Raw genomic sequence first — 24,129 nt, forward strand, 5'->3', positions numbered from 1 at the left:
AAAATAAAACCCTCTCGATGAAATACACTTATGCCAACGATTTTTCCAATCCCCGAAACATGCCAAATAGTCCATTTCCGGTATAGCCATCAGCACCTTCTTCGATTCAGCTTTTATCTCCTCAATCGACTCGAAACGCGTTCCCCAGAGTGGTCTCTTGAGTTTTGAGTTGTGGAACGATATGCGTGGAATTTTTGGCGAAATGGTCACGAAGAAGGAGTGCAGTGTGAGACGGTGCATTATCGTGATGCAAAAACCAAGAGTTGTTGGCCCATAATTCTGGTCTTTTTAGACGAATTGCTTCACGTAAACGACGCATAACGCTCAAATAATAATCCTTATTAACAGTTTGGCCAGGTGGAAGGAATTCATAGTGCACCACACCACGAAAATCGAAAAAAACTGTCATCATGACCTTTATTTTTGAACGACTTTGACGTGCTCTTTTAGGTCTGGCCTCGCCTTTAGCACGATATTCGCTTGATTGGTCGGTTGTTTCAGGATCGTAAGCATAAATCCAAGTCTCATCTCCCGTAATGATGCATTTGAGCTTGTCCTGATAGTCTGAAAGCATTGTTTCACACACATCAACGCGACGACTTTTTTCCAGGAAATTGAGAGTTTTCGGTACCAAACGAGATTTGACTTTTCGTAGGCCCAAATGGTCTTTCAAAATGGTTTGCACAGATCCTTCTGATATTCCGATCATATCAGTAAGGTCTTTAACAGTCAACCGACGATTTTTGAGCACTAACTCCTTCACTTCATTGACGTGTTGGTCATCTGTTGACGTCGATGGTCGTCCGGAGCGCTCCAAGTCATCAACACGTTCTCTCTGTGAAGTCTTTGTACCACTTATTTAACATTTAACATTTTTCTGCGACATGGTCGAATCACCAAATGCCTTCTGCAACATGCTAAACGTTTCCGCAGCCGAGATTTCATTCCGCAAACAAAATTTGATGGCACTTCTCTGCTCAATCAAATCAGACATTGTAAAAATCGAAAAATGCACTCTTGGTCGTTTGGTAAACACAAGCGTTGGCCCAGATGTTATTAACAGTGCTGCCAACTCATGAAAAAAATAACTAGAGCGAAATTTTAATCCCGCGAAGTTTGACAAATAAATTCACCTTACTTTTTGCCCACAGTAGTATGTATGTAGGTATATTTATAATTTAACTAGTTAATTATCGGGGCCTCGCTAATGTATAAATTGAAATCGTCGAGGTGTTAACACTTACACACTAATAAAACGCTTAACAAAATTAAACTTTTGAAAGTGAAAGGCAAACATTTTCTCTTGTTAGTTAACATTTTTACTTACTTTATGTTGTAAAGCAATAGTTACATTTTTTAAATGGCAATGTCGTTGAAAAATATTTTTGATTAAAATATTCTCAATCATAATTTGCGGAATACGCACTTCCTAGTACTTATGTTATCTGTACTATTATTTACCATTTGAGCTTTAGCCTTTTACTGCATGTGATCCCATATATGTTATTGCAGTTTTCATTCAATTTTATTTCCAAATTAAGTATTATAAAAAAAGTCAACTTATTTTAACCCATCAAATATTTATTAAGCAATATAAAGCGCAAAAAAATTGTATATGATTTTATGAAATTTTCAAATAAACTCAATTTTGTGCAGGTGGATGAAAAAGCAAAGTTGAAGTGCGAAATTTCAAAAAAGAATAACAGAGTAAAATTTAAGTATAATACTTTTTAACAAAAAAAAAATATTTTCATAGGTCCGACATACTCGATATAAAATTTCTCGACGGTTAATAATTTTTCCGCTTTTCAAGTGTTTTCTATACTTTACAACTAGTTTTTATATGACATATGGTTCCTTAAAAAAAATTCCAAATACAAAACTTGTTCATTATTTTTCTTTTAATATGTCTTATTAATAATTAAATAAAGCTATTTTTCGACACTTTATTAATTCATGCAGTAAAGGGTTAAGACCGCGCTGTACAAGGGTTAAGACTGCCTTTTCCAAACTGGATAAAGAGGCAAAGCGAATGGGTCTGGTGGTGAACGAGGATAAAACGAAGTACCTCCTGTCTTCAAACAAACAGTCGGTGCATTCGCGTATCGGCACCCACGTCACTGTTGACAGTTATGATTTCGAGGCTGGAAAAGACTTCGTTTATTTAGGAACCAGCATTAACACCGATAACACTGTCAGCCTAGAAATCCGACGTAGTCTTTCTCTTGCCAACAAGTTGTACTTTGGGCTAAGTAGCAAATGAGCAGTAAAGTCCTCTCTCGACGAACAAAACTAACACTCTACAAGGTTTTCATGGTGCAGAAGCGTGGACGATGACAACATCCGATGAAGCGACGCTTGGAGTGTTTTGAGAGAAAGATTTGCTCGTTGGCGACGGCGAATATTGCAGGCGATGGAACGATGAGCTGTATGAGCTTTACGACGACATAGACACAGCGCAGCGAATAAAGATCCAGCGGCTACGTTGGCTGGGTCATGTCGTCCGAATGGATACAAACGCTCCGGCTTTGAAAGTATTCGTGCGGTACCAGCTGGTGGTAGCAGAGGAAGAGAAAGGTCTCCTTTGCGTTGGAAAGATCAGATGAAGAAGGACTTGGTTTCACTTGGTGTGTCCAACTGGCGCCGGTTAGCACGAGATAGAAACGACTGCCGCGCTTTGTTAAACTCGGCCAAAATCGCGTAAGAGGTTATCGCGCCAATTAAGAAGAAGAAAGAGTTAAGAGATAGGTGGCAACATCATGTACAACTATTTTGAGCCCAGTTTGTTAATATTCTTAGCCTAAACTCTTGTTATTAATTTAAAAATTTCTTTATATTGTAATTAGGTGGCAGCGCCATTTTCAAATAGTATTGATTTAAGACTATATTTACCATTTTATTTTTTACATTTAATGTATGTTTGTAATCAATTTCATAGTTTCTAAACAAAAAGGTGGCAACACACACACAACTTAACATATTTTTTACTAAAGCCTCTTTAAACATCTTGATAAAAATGTTTTAATATTCAAGAGAAATTTGTGAAAACCTCCTACTGTAATAAAATTCAGATGGCAACGCTGCCAAAAAACAAATTCTTTGTGGAATAGATATTTCCTAAAAATATTTGCCTTGATACCCATGTCATCATACTTAAGACTATTTTTTATGAAATTACCTTTTCCTTAAAAAACAAAAAAAAATGGTGGCAACTCGCATTAATATGAGTGTTACACACAAACTCTCTACCACCCATAGGATTTTCAACGGTGTAAAGCATATTAAAAGCTCTTTTGCAGAAGTTATTTACGTTTTTATCCTTATATCTTCTACTTCTTTAATTGAGATATTCTACCTTTTCGGATAGTTAAAAAGCCGTACTAATTTTTAAAATACTTTACAGACTAATACCCATAATTGATGCGTACACCCTTTTTAGGTATTTGGCTGAGCTCCTCCTCCTATTTCTGGTGTGCGTCTTGTTATGGTTCCACAAATGGAGGGACCTACAGTTTCAAGCCGACTCCGAACGGCAAATATTTTTTATGAGGAACTTTTTCATGCCAAAAGTACACTCGGAGGTTTGCATTGTCTGCAGAGGACCACCGCTACTAGAAAAACTTTTTCTTCGTTTTGGTATTTCACCGAGATTCGAACCTACGTTCTCTCCGAATTCCGAATGCTAGTCACGCACCAACCCATTCGGATACAGACTAGTTTCCGTAAAAGAAAAATCGTAAATTCAAAACTTTGTCAAGCAGCCATTCTTAACTGTCAGGGCTTGGTTCTAATTTTATTGATAATTTTTATTAATTAACATAACCTTAAACTAAAATCAGAAAAATAAATTGACTCTTAAGCTAACATATAATAAAATATTGGTATAAGGGAAAAAAATTGTTAATTAATTTTTAAAATCGAATTCCTCGAAAAGGATTAAGTTTTAGACAAGATGTCATAAAACCCAATTAATAAGAAATTATCTAAATAATAATGGTGACTTTCCCGCCTACTCCATACGAATATATGTAGACATAACAGAGATGTAGAGACTACGGCCTCAGATCGCCTAAGGCATTTCTCCTACAAAGTAGTTCTGTAGAAATGACTTGAAGTGGGAGTAGGCTAGTTTTAGCAAATAAAAGTTTGGCTCTTAGACTCTCTAGCCTCTCGTAGAGCTGCGAAAAACAGAAACATGCTTACTGAATCAAAGGAATGTTGAATGATTGCATTGTTGTGAATGATTTCAATGCACATAATAAATAACAAAAACGTTGACAAGTTCATAGCAAACACGTAAATATAATTATAACTTGGTCATTAACAAATTATGTGAAAAAAATATGGTACAACTTTCATAAAAAACCTAAATTAATAATTATTATAAATGTATGTATCTATAAAACAAAATTTCATTCTCCACTTGTGACAATTATCCACCGCACAATAGCCGTTTTTAGAATCGTTGCTGGTAATGCACAGGAAACGCGCGCTTTTTACGTAAAATAATGCTGAAAATAATTAATTTTTTTATTTAATTAGAGAAGATTAGAGGGCTTACATAATCTATTATTGATTTACTTACAGTAAATAGCAAATTGCCAGCAAAATCAAGTTCGCGCTCAGCAAATTATAAAAGCCGGGAAAAGTGGTGAGCGTCAAGCTGTATATGCCTGTGTAAATCGGGGAGGCAAAAAACGGCAGAAAGGCTTGTAAAACGCCTTGAAAAGTGAAAAATTTCCCTGAAAATAAGAAATAAAAAGTATTGAATGGAATACAATTTTTTCGGTGTTATTAAATATAATTTACATATTATATTATATTTTCATAAACTCATGCACACGAGTATGCAGGTATTACACATATATTGTATAAGTACGTATATAGTTTGACAATTTCTTAAATAATAGTAATAATAATAATAAATTATTGATGATCAAAGGAGGATTTTTCGCTTTTTACGAAACAATAAATGAACAGGAAGCTCAACATTGCGACTTCTTATGAATGCAATTAATTGTCGGCTAACGTACTCGAGTGGGTTGGTGCATGACCACCAAAATGAAGAAGAAGTTTTTTCTAACAGCGATCGCCCCTCGGCAGGCAATGGCAAACACCCGAGTGTATTTCTGCCATTAAAAAACTCCTCATAAAAAATATTTTTCTTTCGGAGTCGGCTTAAAACTGTAGGAACCTACATTTGTGGAACAACATCAAGACGCACACCATAAAAAGGAGAAGGAGCTTGGCCAAACACCCAAAAAGAGTGCCAATTATATATATGGGGCATTCTTCGCCAACCGGACACCCCCATCTGCCCAGAACAGTTTTTATAAAAAAAATTTTTCCCTATGCCGAAATAAAAGCTTATGTCATGTACTTTAATTTGTCATGTGGCACTTTTTAAATATTCAAGATGGACGACGAATATTGACAAATATGTTGGAAAACACCAAAAAAAATGAAGTAGTTTGTTAAGAAAAGTAGAGAGAGAGATTCTGGTGCAACGTTCGACTGTTTCATTAACAGCACTAGTTCTTGATGTATTTCACATGTCAAACGCTACAGAAATAATTTGAACAAATTATAGAAAAGTCTAAACGAATAAACTATTAAAAATAAATCTGTCAAACAGTTCTTTTTAGAACTATTATCGCATCTGTTGTCGATATCGCTAAACTTCGTAAAACATTGTTTAACAGTTTTATTGACAGCACAAGTTCTGTATATGTCTTAATCGTTAAACTGTCTGGAGATTATTATAAAAAATTCTGAAAGAATAAATTAATATCTAATACCTGTCAAACAGTTCTTTTCAGAACTATTATCGCCTAAAAAATGCCGGGAAAATCGAGAAGAGATCGATGCATTAATCCCTTTAGAAAAGTAGGTCCATCTTGAATATGTAAAAAGTGCCATGACAAATTAAAGTACATGACATAAGCTTTTATTTCGGCATAGGGAACAATTTTTTTATAAAAACTGTTCTGGGCAGATGGGGGTGTCCGGTTGGCGAAGAATGCCCCATATATATATACATATAAGCATGCACGATACCACGATTGTGCATCATGGCGTATGAGTAATTTTCTTAGACTTGGAAAGAAATCTTTGTATAGGGTGGGCCATGTAAAATTTACCTTTTGAATCGGTTATAAAAAAAAAACTAATCAATATTTTTTCAAACTTTTTTTTTATTTTGAATAAAAAATAATATCGTTTAAATGACTGCCACGACTGGCTTTACAGGGCATTCGATTAACCCACATTTGTCCTTAACGGCTCCTCACAAAAAATAGTCCAACGGGCTTAAATCACAGCTCCGAGGCGGACAATTGATATCGGAATTTCGGCTGATTATTCGGTTTTCAAAAACGGCAGCCAAAAGTTTGAGTGTAATTTTGGCAGTGTGACAAGTTGCACCGTCCTGTTGAAACCAAATGTCGTCCATGTCATCCTCTTCAATTTTTGGAAACAAAAACTCGTTGAGCATGTCACGGTAGCGCTCGCCATTTACTGTAACCGCGGCTCCTCGCTCATTTTCAAAAAAAAAATGGCCCGATGATGCCGCCAGACCAAAAACCGCACCCAACAGTGACTCGTTGTTGATGCATTTGCTTCTCTACAGTAACGTGTGGATTTTCTGAGCCCCAAATCCGACAATTTTGCTTATTGTCGTAGCCACCGCTGTGAAAATGAGCTTCATCAGAAAAGATAATTTTTCGGTAAAAATGCTCATCTTCGGTCAAACGATTTTCTGCCCATTGAGCGAACCGAACACATGACATGTAATTTGTGTTACCATTCTCAAAAAAATAGGTGGTTCAAAAAGCAAACGCTATATGGTCCACCCTGTAAATGCCTTATCAGAACCATTTACCATCCGGTATCGTCACATGTATGGCTGCCCATAATATATGTGCCATATTTTTAGTGCTATTGCTCAGATTTTAATTAAAAAATAGGTTACATATTTTCATATTATATTACTAAACTGTTTACGGTTATATTTATAAAATTTGCTGAAGCCGCAAATAATTCCTCAAGTTAGCTCCACTTCAAAGATTTTAATTGAATAACCAGTAAGCCTAAAATACTCAACATGGAATTGGCCCTTTCTGGATATATGAGTAGCAAATAATGTTTGTCGGTAGAGGTTACATATGTATTCTTAGGCATATCCGTTATTCTTTTAAAAGTTGAAACTATTAAGCCGTTTTCGATTAGCCACTTCTCTGTTCGCTAGAGAATTCCGCTTCTCGCCAAACGAAAAATGCTTATGTGAAAGCAACAAAAATTACCGCTGATCAAGCGACGTTGTTTATAGCCGCTTAGATCACAAGCGACAAGTATAAGAAGGTATATATATTTATTAAAGGGTGATCAGATGAGAGGTACTTTTTCCAATAGGTCTTTTTGACAGATCACGCATGACTACTGTCAAACTAAAAAATACATCATTTTTTCAGTATTTATTCACATTTCATCATGGAAATTCTTAAGCCTCAAAAACATTTACAAATCGTAAAATTCTATAACGAAAATTGACTCTCTGTGAAAAGTGGTCATCGCACACTCAGCCCAACTTAAGGTGTTCATAATGAGGCCCTTTTTTGGCTTAATGGCTACGTCAATAAGCAAGAGTGTCGTATTTGGGCTGAAGAGCAACCCGAAGCCATTCAAGAACAGCCATTGCATCCATTGAAAACAATTGTTTGGAGCGACCCATGGGCTGGAGGAATCCTCGGTCCATATTTCTTCATAGACGAGGCTGGCGCTAATGTAACAGTGAATGCCGAACGCTTTCGCGCCATTACAAACGACTTTTTGATGCCGGAAATTGAAGCTCGTGATCTCCACAACATTTGAAACATTAGATTTATTGCGTTGACTTTTCGGTGAGCAATTTAACTCTCCTCTCGGACCAATGGATTGGCCACCAAGATCGTGTGATATCCCACCTTTATTTGTGTTATTTTTGTAAAGTTTTTTGTAGATAAACCAAAGTTATTCACGAGATACCAACCGAAGTCCTCCAGCGAGTCATTGAAAATTGAAGTTTACGGATGGCCAAATTACGACGCAGTTGCGCCCAATATTTGAAGGGGACTATCTTAAAAAAAGATGTCATGAATAGTTCTGCATAAAAATTGCCCAATTAATTTAAATTTTCGTTGTTTTATTTCAAAGTAAAATTTGATACCTCTAAATTGATTACCCTTTATATTTGGCATACTTTAGCAGCAATGCTTTGAAAATCAGTAGAATGCTTAAGAATTTATCAAACCGAAAAAATGCAGTGTTACTTGCTCCTGAACCCAATGTTGCATATAATTTCACGGCACTGCTTTACTTTGGCTTTGGCAAAGAACAAAATTTCAGCTATGGAAGTAGTTCCGTGAAAAATTATGCGTGTGAATAAAATCAAGTCTTTGCGAAGAGTCGAGAAAGTGTGTCAAAACAGGAAGCAAAAAATGTGCTTGATTTCGCTCACGCGCCTATCGCTACTTCAAATGGGTAAATTTTCGTTGTAGGATTATAATTCTGCTCTTACCCAGTTCGTTAGGTGGTAAAATATTCGATATAATAGTGCGGCACATAGGATTCCCCATTGACCTTAAAGCACTGACTCCGATCGATAAATACAGAAGCCAGTTTGTGTCAGCAAAGGCCCGCAGAAAGCAACCGGTCGACTCACTTAGTAATGCCAACAGACCCAAGCTCACAATAGACAATTTGAAGATCTGAAATGAATAGAGGAAATAAAATTAAATTATTTAATCCATAGAAAAGCATTGGATACTTACCCTCCTTAAAATAATAACACCCATTATATTTCCCATTAGGGACAAAAATATGTTGAGAGTCTCAAAGGTGTTAAACTCCTTAATTGTCCAATGAAATGTTTCGCGAATGAACAAATAAAAGACAGCCATGGAGCCATCTAAACAAGTATCGATAATACAATATAAGCGTGCTTCAGAAATATATGTTTGTATGTACGTAAAATTAATTATTTACATATTACAAAAAATGTTGACATCTGCGCGAACGACGCTAGCCAAATGATAGCCCGATCATTGCATTCGCGCGGCTTAAAACAAGTCCGCCACATTTCCTTCACCGCTGCCAAGTCAAACAATTTTCTGAATTGATTCGACTCAACATTTAATGACGCCGCAAGATCTGATGACACATTTACGTGAAGATTTTCTATGAAATTAAAGCGTCGTCTGTTTAGGCTCTCCGGAATGAAAAAAACTGTGATACAGACGGCAACAAAAATGCACGAACACGATGTTAAAAACACAAACGTTGCATTAGTGTATTCGTACAGATAGCCAGATAAAAAGGAGCCGCTCATGAGTCCAATGAATAATGCAGCTTCATATGTAGCCATGCTGTGAATCCATAGAACGGCATTTAGCTGGATAATTCAATCATGAAATCATAGCAACTCACCGATATGGTCTCTCTTGAGCACTAGACACATCTGAAATGTAGCATAAAGTGGCTACGGAATATGTAACACTGCCACCGAATAATGAATACGGCACCACTGCCAATAGGTAATACCACGGGCTCACTGGCCTCGTGGTTGATAGTTGCGCAATTATGGCTGCCAAGGCATAATATAAAGCGTATCCTGTAAACGACTCGGGCATTTAAATAAAATTTGAATAAATATATCCAAATGTCATGCAAATCCATTTGCATGTGCATACATTTGTGTGGGTGCCGTATACTCACCACTGTACCCTATGACCAAGAGTGGTTTGCGTCCAAAGCGATCCGACCAAGTTCCGATAAAAATACCACAAAGCGCAGGTACAAAGCTCTCAATGACTGTAGAAGTCATAAGAATTTTAGCCGCAAACGGTTGAATGGTGGTTTCTATGTCCTGCATAAAAAGAGGATATGGCAATGTAGCAAAGTAAATACATTTTGTCAATATTTGTACAAGAATTGGTGCTAAAAGGTAAACAGAAAGTATCTAGAATTCTTAAGTTTATTTAGATTAATTTTCAATACCAGGTCTGTCTATTAAAAAACAACGCAAGCGCTGCTCTCTACATTCCTTGGCTACCAGCTGTTTAGCACGAAGCCGATTAGAGTACCTCTCGCTTCTTCAAGGCAAGATTTTGCTACCCATTCTTCCTAGGGCTTGGATTGGCTTTGTATTATGTATATATATATATATATATATATGATTGGCGCGTACATCCTTTTTGGGTGTTTGGCCGAACTCCTCCTCCTATTTGTGGTGTGCGTCTTGATGTTGTTCCACAAATGGAGGGACCTACAGTTTCAAGCCGACTCCGAACGGCAGATATTTTTATGAGGAGCTTTTTCATGGCAGAAATACACTCGGAGGTTTGCCATTGCCTTCCGAGGAGCGACCGCTATTAGAAATTTTTTTTTTAATTTTGGTGTTTCGCCGAGATTCGAACCTACGTTCTCTCTGTGAATTCCGAATGGTAGTCACGTACCAACCCATTCGGCTACGGCGGCCGCCGTGGAATGAATGGAAACTTTTTCAAGCTGTCTGTAGATTCATACAATCTTCTGTTGCCCACGTGTGGAGTTATACAGTATTGAATGAGGTCGACAAACTGCAAAGATATTTCATAAAACTGATCCTAAGAATACCAGACTTCACGGCAAACTATGCAATTTTGCTGGAAACAGCAGCCACTTTTTTACCTTGGGTCTTCACCAAAAAAATATTTTTAAAACCATAGATTGTCGCAGTATGTGATACGAAAAAACATTTTCTGGTCTAAAATCTAAATGAAATAGGCTCAGAATTCGGATTAGCTTTCGACGAATGCATCAATACAGGGTCCGGCACTCGAAGTGTAACCAACTTTAGACCGCTCGCGCAGCTGATGCACGGGCATCAGCTGTCTGTTATTTGACTAAATGGCAGTCCAGAGTACAAGCGCGCGGAAACAGTTTGCCGATAGTACCTGTAAACGCCAAAAAAGAAAATCAGTAATGGATTTCAAACGTAATACTGTGATTGCCATATATTTGGCTGGAGAAACACAACCAGCGATTGTTTGTGAGCTCGACCACCTTGAAGTAAATAAAGTTTTTGTTTATCGCACCATTACTCGCTCCAATGATACTGGTAGCATCGTGAAACGTCATGGAAGTGGTCATCAAAAGACTGCAACGTCACGTGAAATTGTTCAAAAAGTGAAGAAGCGACTTGAGCGAAATCCCCGAAAGAACTAAAAATATCTGACCATAGCATCCGCTGTATACTGAAAAATGATCTCAAACTCAAGCCTTACAAGATCCGAAAAGGGCATGAATTCACAGCAGCAACGAATCAGACTTGAGAGAGCGAAAAAGTTGTTTCGCTTGGCCGTAATCGGTCAATTTCTTAACATTGTGTTTTCTGACGAGAGAAAAGTTTTCAAATTGAGCAATTCGTAAACTCCCACAAGGATATGACGATAGAGTTTATTTGACCGCCCGTTTATAGAATTTGAGTCATCGATTACTTCTTGCTACTAGTTACTAAACAAAAAATACCGATTTTTGCCACATAACAAATTTCTCTTATAAAGAGTTTTCTAATAAGAGGTGTTATTTTGATGCTCCAAAAAAATTGCTATTTTTTAATATAAATGATCGGATGTGTATTTCATTATAAAGAGGAAGGTATGCCGTTAATAGTGGAAAATAACATCAGGCAAGTGACCACGACGGCACCGCTTACAGGACTATATCCTTTTCGTGAAATTTTCCATACCCGGATTGCAAAGTGGTTGCCCTATGTCCTCGATAGCCTCACGAATTCCATCTTTGACACAAGTCACAAGTTGCTAAATCACAAGTTCTCCGTGGCCAATTGTGATCACCTCTTTGAGAAATAAGACGGTCCGGAAACTTTTCCCCTAAAAGATCAATGGTTTCGTTGCTTGTGTGGCACCTAGCGCCATCTTGTTGAAAATAAATGTTGTCCAAAACAATACCCGGCCCAGAAAAATCGTTAATCATCTCCCGATAACGATAGATAACACCTGTTATTGGAAACCCCTTTATAAGGGCATTCTCAAATCCATTTGGACATACGGTATTCAGCTATGGGGTACTGCAACCAACTCAAATATCGAAATACTGCAGATATTTCATTCTAAGGTACTCAGAATGATAATAAATTTCCCGTGGTATGTCTCAAGTGCTAATACTAAATCCACTGGGACCTCAAAGTACCGACGCATGTATACGCACAAGTTATGTAAGAATAAGAAATTTAGTATATATAAATATATAAGATTGATTAGTTTAGAGGTATCTTATTTTAAATTGAAATAAAATAACGAAAATTCAAATTGATTTGGCAATCTTTATAATTTTTGTGTAAAATCATTCATGACATTTATTTCCAATTTTGAATGGCTTGCTGGAGGACTTCGGTCGGTATCTCTTGAATAACTTTAGTAATGTTGGCTTCCAATGCCTCAATCGAAGCTGGTTTATCCATAAAGCATTTAGGCTTTACATAGCCCCACGAATAAAAGTCCAAGTGTGTGATATCACACGGTCTTGGTGGCCAATCCACTGGTCCGAGAGGAGAGATAAATTGCTCACCGAAACGATGACGCAGCAAATCCATTACTTCACGGACTGTCTGGCTGTATGGCAAGTAGAACCTTCTTGTTGTAGAAATCCAGGCTTCAATTTCCGGCATGAAAAAGACATTTAGTATGGCACGATAGCGTTCGCCTTTCACTTTTACCTTGGCGCCAGCCTCGTCTTTGCAGAAATATGGGCCGAGGATTCTTCCAGCCCATGGGCCGCACCAAACAGTTGTTTTTAATGAATGCAATGGCTCTTCTTGAATGGCTTCGGGTTGCTCTTCAGATGATGAAATGTCAATGAATACTGAAAAAATTATGTATTTAGTTTGACAGTAGTCATGCGTGATCTGTCGAAAACCCCTATTGGAAAAAGTAACTCCAATCAGATCACTCTTGACATATTTTTTATTTATTTTACGATTGAAGTCATATTACTTTAAAATAAGTTTTCAAATATTGTGAATAAACAAAAAAATATTTAGCATACCAATTTTATAACCGAATTTTTTTAAGTTAAATCGTTGTGACCATCTATAGACAGTGAAAACCTAACGCACGGTTTTTCGTAGATAAATGAAATCTAAGCTCGAATTTTTAAACAGAAAGTTAAATTACATTAAAAGTTACATTATTTTCATTATTGAAAAAAAGCTGTTAGTAGGTTAACTGTATATTAAAGACGAAATATTTTTCTAACTGACGCCTGTTATCTGCTTCATATCAGATTATTGAACAACCAGCCCCTCGCTACATTACCAAACTGTCAAAAATACACGTGCATACTCAAAGATTTGACGTCAAAGTAATTAATCTATCTACTAATAATATTTATTTTAACAAGTAAGGCGGTGCTAAATTCGGCCCGGGTCGATCTACGTCGATTATAGTTGACACTTGCGAACTAGGCAACTGCGGATAAATGTCAAAATGAAGAATTCTATCGCTCACAATCATATTTTTTATTTAGTTAAAAAAGTTATTATAAAACAAAATTGGATGATTAAGTTTGCGCGACCTTGTACATATCTATCAAAATGGTCAGAACGATGAGAGTAGTCGATTAACCCAAATTTGTCCGTCCTTCCGTTCTAGAGCATGAAAACTCGGCAAAACTTAATATAAAGGGTTTCCCAATAAAAGGTGTTATTTTGATATTCAATATTATTTGTGTGGCACGTAGATCCATACCATCCAATTCCGGCCATAAAAACTAGATAATCATCTCTCGATAGCGCAATCCATTCACCGTAACTGTTGCTCCAGCTTCATTTTCGAAAAGTGAAACAGTCACACGTTGAGGATAGAGAGGCTTTTCAACAATAACTCTTGGATTTTGTGAGCCCCAGATCCGACAATTTTGCTTGTTGACGAAGCCACCAAGGTGGAAATGGGCTTCATGACTCAAGATGATTTTTCGATGGAGTTCCGGATCATTTTCATGCATTTCAACGACCCAATCAACAAAGACATGACGTTGTTGATGATCGGCCGGCTTCAGTTCTTGTGTTAACTGGACTTTCATCGGACCTAGTCCCTTGCTTGGACTTAACAAAAACAGCCTAAAACAAAAAGTAAAATACTGGGCCAAAACTCTAATAAATCAGCATTGGAACAATGTAGAGGGTCTTAGACACTCCAAAAAGTTCTTAAGTTTCAATGCTAAAAGAGCTAACATGACCCTCACGTTAAACAAAAAGAGCATTCGCACTCTCACAGGCGCCCTCACGGGTCACTTCACCTGCAACAAACACTTACATAAATTAGGCATAACTAACACCAGCACCCGCAGATTCTGCTGCGAAGATGAGGAGTCTATAGAACATCTCATCATCGAATGTCCGGGGTTGACGCATAGAAGGAAAAAGTTTTTAAACAAGTTCATGCTTATAGATGAAGACCTACAATGCCTCCCTCAGAAGGAGCTGGTACAATTCATAAGCATACTCAACAGTCAATAGACAGCATAGGGTGCACAATAGGTCAATATGGTCGCAGTGCTAAAGGCCCATACCTTAACCCTTTACTACCATTAACCATTAACTGGACTTTATAAGCCTTAAGGCCCAAATATTTATGCAAAATACGGTGTAATGACGTTTGTGGAATGTCTAATTCCAAAGAACGACGAAGAATGGATAAACCTGGACTTTCATCAACACTTTCGGCTACAACAGCAATATTTTCGGCTGTTCTTGAGCGACGTGCACGGGTTTTATTCTTCACATCACTAACTTGTCGCAACAGCTCGAATTTGTTCACCAATTTCTGTATTGCGGTCCGACAAGGTGCTTCACGATGACCCAAAAATGTTCGAGTTTTATGAACCGTCTCTGCTAATGCGTTGTTTAAGTGTGTATCGCTCCATTTTTATTAATGGCGTAGTTTCTACTTGTCAAATATCAAAAAATTACAGCTTCAAAAGTAATATCTACCGAAATAACGGGCTATTTAAAATAACACCTGTTATTGGAAAACCCTGTATTTCCCATGAAAATTTTTGTCCATAGTCGGTTGCTATTGTTGTTATTATTATTATGATATTGGTATAAATGGGCGAAATCGATCAATAACTACGCCCACCTCCCATATAATGGGTTATAAATGAGCATTGCCTCACACATTTTTAGGTACACTTCAAAACTCACCCAAACTTTTTACAACTCATTTAGATCCGACGTAAGCCCTATGCTATATATAATACCCTTGTGTACACTAGTACAGGCGGGCATAAAAATTCAATAACGTGCAACAGATTTTGAAAACAAAATTATTATTCAATTTATCACCTTATTTTCGCACTTTACTCGAATAACATTTATAGTATTATATAATATATTGCAAATTCAAGAACCGTGATGGAGCGCTTGGATAACGATTGTGTAAATAGATAATTTGGTTTTTTGGCGTCGCAATTAAAAAATCAATAACTACTATTATTTGCGAATTTTGCTCAAATGCTTTGGAGCGCTATCAAAGCAATATCATCTATGGTCGTTTGTACTTAGAATTGCTACAAATTTCCTAACACAAACATGGAAAGCATGAAAGTTTGTTTGGGTCAGAATCACGCTCTAACAATCAAATAATCAAATCAAGAAAATAAACGAACAGACACGAGCGGCGAAATCCGCATGACGTACGAATCGTTTTTGTTTTGGCGCTTTGCAAAGAAAGGCAGACGTTTGTTAAGCGCCGAGATCTAAAAATATTTGGCTCTAGAAAAAAGTTATCAGCTGAATGAAAAGCTAGATACCATCGCCAATCAGTGTTTGAAAAAAGATAGTATCGTTTTCTTGATGGTAAAAAGTGGGCCCGATATATCAAAAGAGTTGGAATGAGAATTAAAACGTTTTCATAAGCATCGAAATCGTTCGTTAAGTTCGAGATTTGTTTTACATGGTTTTAAAAAAGGAGACTCAATTTGCCTTGATATGCATGAGGAAATATCAAGGAGAATCCCAGCATACTCCTACGCCCAGCAAGAGTGAGAAGATTGAAAATACTTAGACGACTGTTGCAGGGGGGAAGATCACTCTAGCTTATTAATGTGGGAACTGATTCTGTCGAGGTTAGAGAAAGAACTGGTAGGCCGAAAACTGAAAAATTTTGCTGCCGTAGCTCAAAGAGTTGCTGAACACCCTTCAGCATCGATATCTCGATGTTCTCAAGAATGAAGCATTCATGAATCCAAATTATATTATTTTTCACATACGAGTATAATTGTTAATAGCCGTATTTTGATTATAAATAGTGAAACGTGAAAGAATCTAAATTTTTACATATTTTTTTAAACAATATTTAGGCGCGTCTTTTAAAATACCATTTATGATACTCATACTCGTAGTAGAATCTCCAGATGATAACACTGCGTTACAAAAACGAACTTTTTTTCTGTCCTATGAACCAAATATACTTCTTCGGAAAGGGGAGAAAAATAAAAATACACGTGTATCGGCGATTTTCATGTACACGCCAGAATTTTTTTTTTATGTATAAAATATAGAGCTCGTAGTCCGCCTGTGTGAAAAATTTTGGATCAATTTTTAACCCTTTTTCCGTGATCCAATCGCGCTGAATTTCTGCAGGCAGACTCGTGGAAATGTTTTTATTATGTAAAATTAAAAAAAAAAATTTTATCAATTCTCAGATTTTCTTTAATTTTTTTTTTTTTACGAAGGCTTTTAGTAACTTTATTTTTTTAATGATGTGTATAATTTAAGGTGTTTTCAGTGGTCCGCAGATAAAATAAATAGTTGCAAGTTATGAATTTTCATCAAAATTGAATGCTATCGAACAACGTGCATGGAAAGGCACAGTTGCCGTTATTGAGTAGTTTCTTAGCAACAAACGAGCTGACAATTATAAAAATATTGTTGCAGAAATGATTTCGGCATATGGCGAAATGGACATATTCATGTCGCTAAAGATCCATTTCCTTCACAATCATTTAGATTGTTTCCCTGGTGATTTAGGAGCTTTATATCTCTATTGTAATGCGGAGTGAAATACCTTTCTTTTGATACCCACATCGGCATATCTCATGCAATTTTTTTTTTTCAAAGTCCGAACAGGTGGCAACCCTGTGAAACATTGTCAGTGGCAACACCTAGGTGAAAGTCTAGAAATGTGATACACTATCTGTATGCCCAATTTCATTCAAATCCGTTAAGCTAATCCTGAGATCGTGTGGCTATACAGATATGCATACCATAATTGCTCGTTTAAAGTTATAAAATACAAAAAAAAAATTGTGACGTGTACATGAAAATCGCCGATACACGTGTATTTTTATTTTTTATCCCCTTTCCGAAAAAGTATATTTGGTTCATAGGACAGAATGTGTGTAACGCGGTGTAATTTTAAAGTATAGGCGCATTAAAATTTTGACCTAAAAATAAGCATGGAGTAGGAGTAACGCAATAACAAACCATTTGATTGTTTTTTTTTTCATTTACATGATTAAATAAAACTAACTTCATTCAAAAAAGGTATTATAATTTCATATCTATAACGGACTTAACTCGTAACAGAACTTATGGCAGAAATAAATATAGAGTGAAAACAGCGAAATTGAATGAATATTGTATGTTGGATTGGCCTTCACAGTCGCCTGATGCCAACCTTACTTAAAAAGGGTTGGGCAAGAGTTAAGCAAAAACTCAAAGGAAAAAAGGGCGCTCAAACAGTTATCAAGGTAAATTCTGCTGAATTGGAGCCGATGACCTCCACAGCTTGCACAGAAATCAAAACGAAGTATGACTGACAAAATAAGTTTCAGGTAGGTAGGTTGCTTGCCGATCTACTCTAGCTTGGCGATGGGATGTCTATCTGCATCTCCAAGCAGTGTTTGTGCTTGTTTTGGTCCGCGGGTGGTATTTTATTCCCCGTGTACCCCGCATGTCTACAGCCATTTCCCAATCCACCACCTGGGGACGCGTCCGATGGGAGACAAGCAACTCCGCACGGAGAGTGGACGCCGTATGCTCCAATAGGAGTTAAAGGAAAAACATAAAAATTATAACATAACTCGAAGATGTGATAGCTAATGGGGGGTGACTACAGATTTTAGTGAATATATTGCGTGTAATAAATATTATAAGCCCATACAATGCAGTTTGTTAGAATCGAATTGATCTAATACTTTGTAAGTTATGGCGGCCACGCTTCTATTAGACAGGCTATACTTATAGATTATATGGTGTTAATGTACTTGCGTCCTTCTGTTTTTATTTTTAATTTTATTATTTATATTTTTTTTTTTTTTTGTAGTATTAAATTTATTTATAGTTTAGTATTTTTCCATTACTAACTGTAATTAAGCGTGGAATTTGATAGGGGCTACAGCGCTTTGATAGTTTATTGAATTTACAATAAAATATAATTGTTTCACTTTTTTACTCTAGCATTTTCCTGAGGGATCTAAATTCAGCGATTGTGCTGTAGTTTGCACATTTTTCGAAATATTTTAATCTGCTAACATACAAACTCGCATATCTACATACATACATGCTTAGATGCATACACATGCCTCTACATACACATTCACATATGTACCTATGAATGCCCATGTAATCTGCATGCAAATATTATATTTTATAAGTTCATAGTAGGGATACACACATACGCGTATGTTGATGAAAAAACCACAATTCTCTATACAGTAAGTCGCAAAAGTCTGGAGTCATTTTTATGTGTAACATATTTTTTTTTGCATTTTATGTATAAAAATGAAAACTTATTGAGTGTTTGGCTAAGCTCTTGATGTTGATACACAAGTGAAGAGACCTACAGTTTCAAGCCGACTCCGAATGGCAGATATTTTATCAGGAGCTTTCTCATGGCAGAAATTCACTCGGAAGTTTGCTATCGCCTGCCGAGGGCCGATCGCTATTAGAAAAAAACATTTTCTATTATTTCATGTTTCATGCCTGAGGTTTCGAACCAGTGCACTACCGAATAGTAATCACACACCAACTAATTCGGTCACGACGGTCGAAATAGTATTGAATTATTTACTGAAGGCAAATTCTATAGCCAGCAGTAGCCTAGTGTGCTTGCGCGTGTCTTGCAGACAATAGAGTACCTGTACCAATTCTCACTGCCGACATAAAATAAAAAGAATGTCTCTAATAATAGTCGTCCTCGGCATGATATGAGAAGCATTGACTGCATTTTTTCACGAAGAAGCGTAACATAAAAACTGGTCATCATTTGGAGGCGGGAGGGCACCATATGCAAAAAAACATAAACGCTTATTCAAAACAACTATTATGGCAAGCATATTCAATATTTGTAAGGCAAGGTTGTCCCCTGTCGCCCCTTCTCTTCGCCATCATCCTTGATGATATCATGAGCCAACTGACCCTGTACAAAAAGGGCATTTTATGGGGTTTCACGAGACATCTGCCTCCTCTCTCACAAACTCTCTGATATGCAAGCGAACAAACTTGTCGCGCTGGCACGCACTGTCGGACTGGAGGTCAACATCGCCAAGACTAAGGCTATGAGAGTTAACCACAATAACGAAAGGCAGACATTGGTTGTCGGATGCCTGGTGAAATTCGTCGAAAGCTTCTGCTACCTCGGCTCCACCATCACGGCAGATGGTGGAGTAGATGAAGATGTCAACTGCAGGCTAAACAAAGCAAGGACGTCATTCGGGCGAATGCATAAAGTAGGGGGGGTTGGCAAATCCCCAGGTGCACTAAACTACGAATATTCGGCTCATGCATGAAGTCCGTATTGTTATACGAAAGCGAAACATGGCTGGTATCTAACACCATCACACAGATGCTACAATCCTTCATTAACAAATGTCTCCGTATCATCTGCAGAATATTCCGGTCAAACACCATCAGTAGCGACGCACTGTGGAGATTAACGAACGAGGAACCCATCCTTACGCGTCACGAAAGTGACGATGGATAGGTCACACATTGAGAAAACTACCAGATAGTATCATGAGAATGGCACTAGACTGGCCCGCAAGGGAGCAGAGGTCGCGGTCGAAATTTTAAAAATACAATACGGTTCACAAAATAAATATAAATCAATTAAAAATAAAATAATATAATTATAATAAAATAAAAATTATTCAAACATGTATGTTGGTATGCTTACTTTTGTGCCTAACTGTGTGCATACAAAAATATTAAAAGCATATAGTTCATACGTACATATATACCTATACATATACTGTACAAAGCACACATTGTGCTATAACCCAGATTTCATAAGTGAATCAAAAAGCAAATCCGCCGATTTGCTGAGTTAGGAACTCTGAGACGTAGGCACATTGATGGTAAACTTTACTAGGGAATTCGACAATTTAAATTTGAATTTCGTTGAACGTTAAAAAAATCCTTATTAGTTTTATTTCAAGTAGTGACTCTTGTTTGCAAGAAATATTGCTGCCATTCTGTAGGTGGAAAGTTCCTTTTTGTTAGCAAATACCAAACTTCAAAAAGAATTGGCATCACTTGGTAATTCAAATTTTAATCAGCCTGCTCCAAGCATGCAAAACAGCTGGCGCGCTTTTTTGAAATCGGGCGAAAAGCCACTAAAAAGCGGATTAAGATCACTTAAACAGAAAGCTGCCGTTATTTTTTCTATTTTTTCACCTTTTCATGTAACTTTCAATTCTTAGGATCTCAATTCAGTTCTAAATCAAATATATTCACGAAGCAAATTTTGCTGAAAGGATCATCATAGCTTTTTTGATACATTTGTATAATCCATTTTTGTTTTATAAATTTATAAATAAGCGGCATTCGCTACCCTGGCGTTATGGCAAGGTATTGGAATATACGAAAAAGCGGTGAGTAGCTCAATTACAAATCAGCAGATATAAAAATAAGAGAGCTTGCATTTTTCACCTTAACTTTGAATGCTTTTATGCCCACTTTTCGCGCTTAGTGGAGTTTGTCACACAGCGAGAATTCATGCAAGCATCAGTTTTTTTTAAACGCTGCTTTTGTTTCACAATTTTTAATAGCAATAGGAAATAAATGACAAATTTTATTAATGCAGAGTGCTAGTAAACGTTTTGTAGTTTCTTAGCTGAAAAACAGTTCTTCAGTCGGTTGAGTCTTTTCGGATTTGTTGCAGTTTTCATATTCAAAACGAAGCACTGCGCATTGTTATTAGCGCACATAGATACATACGGACGTTGAGTCTAGTGCTCAAACCGCCTCCCGACGAAATACTTAACGGTAGTATTGGAGGGATCAATGCTTTATCGTTAGGAGGTTTAGTACGGGCTAAAGTCCCACACTGGCGGGGTTAGGCTTTCGAATATTTCTCCTCGTAAAAGAAAGAGTATAAGTACATCTATATTTTGGGGACTTTATTTTATATATTTGGCCGAGCTTCACCTCCAACTTGTGGCGTGCGCCTTGAACAGTTATATACCGAAACCGCGGCAGTTGGCTTTTTCATGACAGAAATACGCTCGAAGTTTTGTTATTGCCTGCTGAGTGGCGATCCCTAATAGAAAATACTGCCTACATACTCGTATTATTCGGTGCTTCATGTATTTGTGGGTTTTGAACCCGCGATTTACTGAACGGTAGCAAAACGCAAACCAATTCGTCTATAGCGGCCTAATTAAGTATATATTTTTGAATATTTTCTATAGATAGAGTTTTTGATATTGACATAAAATATGTGTATGCATGTATGTGTGTGTATACATACATGTGCACATATCCTCACACTCACTTCGCCTGGTCTGGGTAGGTACTTCCCACCTGCGTATTACATCAACATACAAAACTTACCCGAACGTGTTCACTGGCGTTTTTTGTGCCCAACTGGCGGCAATCCGTCTCGTTGAAAAAGAAAATGGTCGTACAAGTTTGGTAAATTACTTGATTTTTCAAAATCGTGTCTAAAATATCAAAACATATTAAGGTCTAATTACATCGAAATATTGGCACTTGAAGAAAACAAATGCACATTAATCCCGTACCCGATAAACTGTACGCAAACAGCAGAATGAACACCATCGGCTCCACTAAATAGAAGCGTATACGCCGCCAGTTGAACTCATCGAGATCGCTTGATGTGATCGATGCCATTGTTTCAACAGATCCCTGGTAGTTGGTGGATGACTCAACAAGAGATGATACAGACGCATCCGATGCCATGTCACTCAGATGTTCTCCACTGCCGGTTCGAACGTGTTTCAGTGTGCGCGGGTGCTTCGCCAACAAAGTACTACGCTCATTTGGTCCCGCGTCCATCTCTTAACCATATCATATCATATCAGCCCAAATACCTGGCAATCTTTTTCTTGGCTGTATGTTAAAGAATGTTGCTGCTAGCTTTTATCGTTGCACATACATATATACTCACATATATGAAAGAGTGGTGAATAATGGTTGTTTATGCCGGCTTTGTCGCAGACTGAACAACTCGTGCGCACTAACTCAACCGAACTGTGTTTGAACGAGTTCGACTCGAAGATTCCGCACTTCACAATCACCACTGTGCCGAGCAGGCGAAAGAGTAAAGCTAACCCGCCAGACGTTGAATAACATTTTAGCACGTCTCAAATCAAATGCTTACGACTGTTTTGTTGCTTGCTGATTAAAAATCGATACCCAGCACACTTTACATAAAATTTTGTTTTAACAAACTTAAACAATATATGCAACGAAAAGCTATAAGTTATTCCAGTAACTGGATGGGATATTGTTTTGGCATGAAAAAAAATTGAAAAGACGAATTTTCTTTACGAACCAAAATTTTTATCAAACCTCATGCGCCATTTGGAAGGAAGAAACCTGCTCTAAGACAGGAGCAAAAAAACAGAGAAAGACGTTCACTCGGCAGTCGGTTCTACGCGACTGCAACGAACCGGATTTATATTCCAGCAGCATTCCCGAAAAATGCACACAGAATGTTACAACAACAACAAAATTAGATTAGTTGGTCTCTCTGTTATAATACCCGAACTTTTTTTAAAAAATGTTTTAACTATATTTTATAAGACACTCGACGCACTAAAGTATTCGAAGCGGTACCAGCTGGTGATAGCAGAGGAGAGGAAGGCCGCAGGTGGAGAAGGACTTAGCTGCGCGTGGTATTTCCACTTAGCGCCGGTTAGCCCGAGAAAGAAACGACTGGCGCGCTTCGTTAAACTCGGCCAAAATACCGTAAGCGGTTATCGCGTCAATCAAGAAGAAATAAGGAAGAGATACGCATCTTCCGTGGCATTGTCTTGCTCTATCCAGACGTAGATTCACCACTATAGGTAGATAATTCTTCAATGAGTCGAAAGATCTTTGTACTGTGAAAAGCAGGTATCTTTTAACATTTTTGAAAAGTTTACACTGATTTTAGAAGATATAAGGATAAGTTTCCCGCGCGGAATCCCAATGGGCTATGAGTCGGAGTGTGTCCCGCGGGGGCCAACCGCTACAACTTAACCGAACCTAATACAGATCTCAACATCAGAATGCTGTACTCGGCTATCGGTATACGTTTTTACAATAAAGGAAGTTACAGACTTTTGTATAAAAGACCATTATTCAATTAATTTTCGGTCATGGGAAAAGTGGAACTTCACAGGAAATTTCACGGAAACGGCCATTGATATTTGATAGTCTTGAAATTTGGTTTCATATTTATGAATCTGGATTTATGTATGATTCTCCATTTTAGTGGGCCAACGTCCCTTGGAAAAAAAAAAAAAAAACAGGAGCTCCTCATCTTCTTCCGCAGCTTTAACATATGCTTTCACAGTGCGAGGCGGCCGTCTTAGCCGAATGGGTTGGTGCGTGGATACCATTCGGGAGTGCGTGGGTTCGAATCTCCGTGTACGAGATACCAAAATGATAAAAAGAGTGTTTTTCTAATAGCGGTCGCCCTCGGCAGGCAAACATCCGAGTGTATTTCTGCCATGAAAAAGCTCCGCTTAAAACTGTAGGTCCATCCACTTGTGGAACAACATCAAGACGCACACCACAAATAGGAGGTGGAGCTCCGGCAAACAGAAGTATACGCGCCAATTTTTTTTTTTTTTGTTATA

General features: G+C 37.4%; 1 protein-coding gene across 2 annotated transcripts; it reads right to left on the reverse strand.

The window, feature by feature from the left end:
- Positions 1 to 4,282: 4,282 nt before the first annotated feature.
- LOC129245081 (proton-coupled folate transporter-like) lies at positions 4,283 to 22,607 on the reverse strand. Of its 2 annotated transcripts, XM_054883051.1 has the most exons (10): positions 22,452 to 22,607; positions 22,066 to 22,393; positions 21,875 to 21,984; positions 9,751 to 9,901; positions 9,463 to 9,646; positions 9,022 to 9,401; positions 8,808 to 8,944; positions 8,555 to 8,744; positions 4,586 to 4,742; positions 4,283 to 4,511 (listed from the first exon to the last, which is right to left on the reverse strand). In XM_054883051.1, exons 2-10 carry the CDS (start codon positions 22,337 to 22,339, stop codon positions 4,457 to 4,459), a joined length of 1,638 nt encoding a protein of 545 aa, XP_054739026.1. In that variant the 5' UTR covers positions 22,340 to 22,393; positions 22,452 to 22,607; the 3' UTR covers positions 4,283 to 4,456. The 2 variants fall into 2 exon arrangements, with proteins under 2 accessions (XP_054739026.1, XP_054739027.1); XM_054883052.1 differs by having other exon boundaries at positions 22,066 to 22,607.
- Between the last annotated feature and the right edge of the window lie 1,522 nt (positions 22,608 to 24,129).

The sequence above is a fragment of the Anastrepha obliqua genome, chromosome 4 (genome assembly GCF_027943255.1).
Source record: "Anastrepha obliqua isolate idAnaObli1 chromosome 4, idAnaObli1_1.0, whole genome shotgun sequence".
Taxonomy (NCBI): Eukaryota; Metazoa; Arthropoda; class Insecta; order Diptera; family Tephritidae; genus Anastrepha; species Anastrepha obliqua.

Bases quoted from the DNA above. Each gene is read 5' to 3' on its own strand.
- LOC129245081 (XM_054883051.1), bottom strand. From the start codon at position 22,339: ATGGACGCGGGACCAAATGAGCGTAGTACTTTGTTGGCGAAGCACCCG. The intron at 21,985-22,065 runs GTACGGGATTAA...TTGATATTTTAG, and splicing joins GTTTGCGTACAGTTTATCGG to ACACGATTTTGAAAAATCAA. The intron at 4,743-8,554 runs GTAAGAGCAGAA...TCTTATTTTCAG, and splicing joins TTTACCACCTAACGAACTGG to GGAAATTTTTCACTTTTCAA.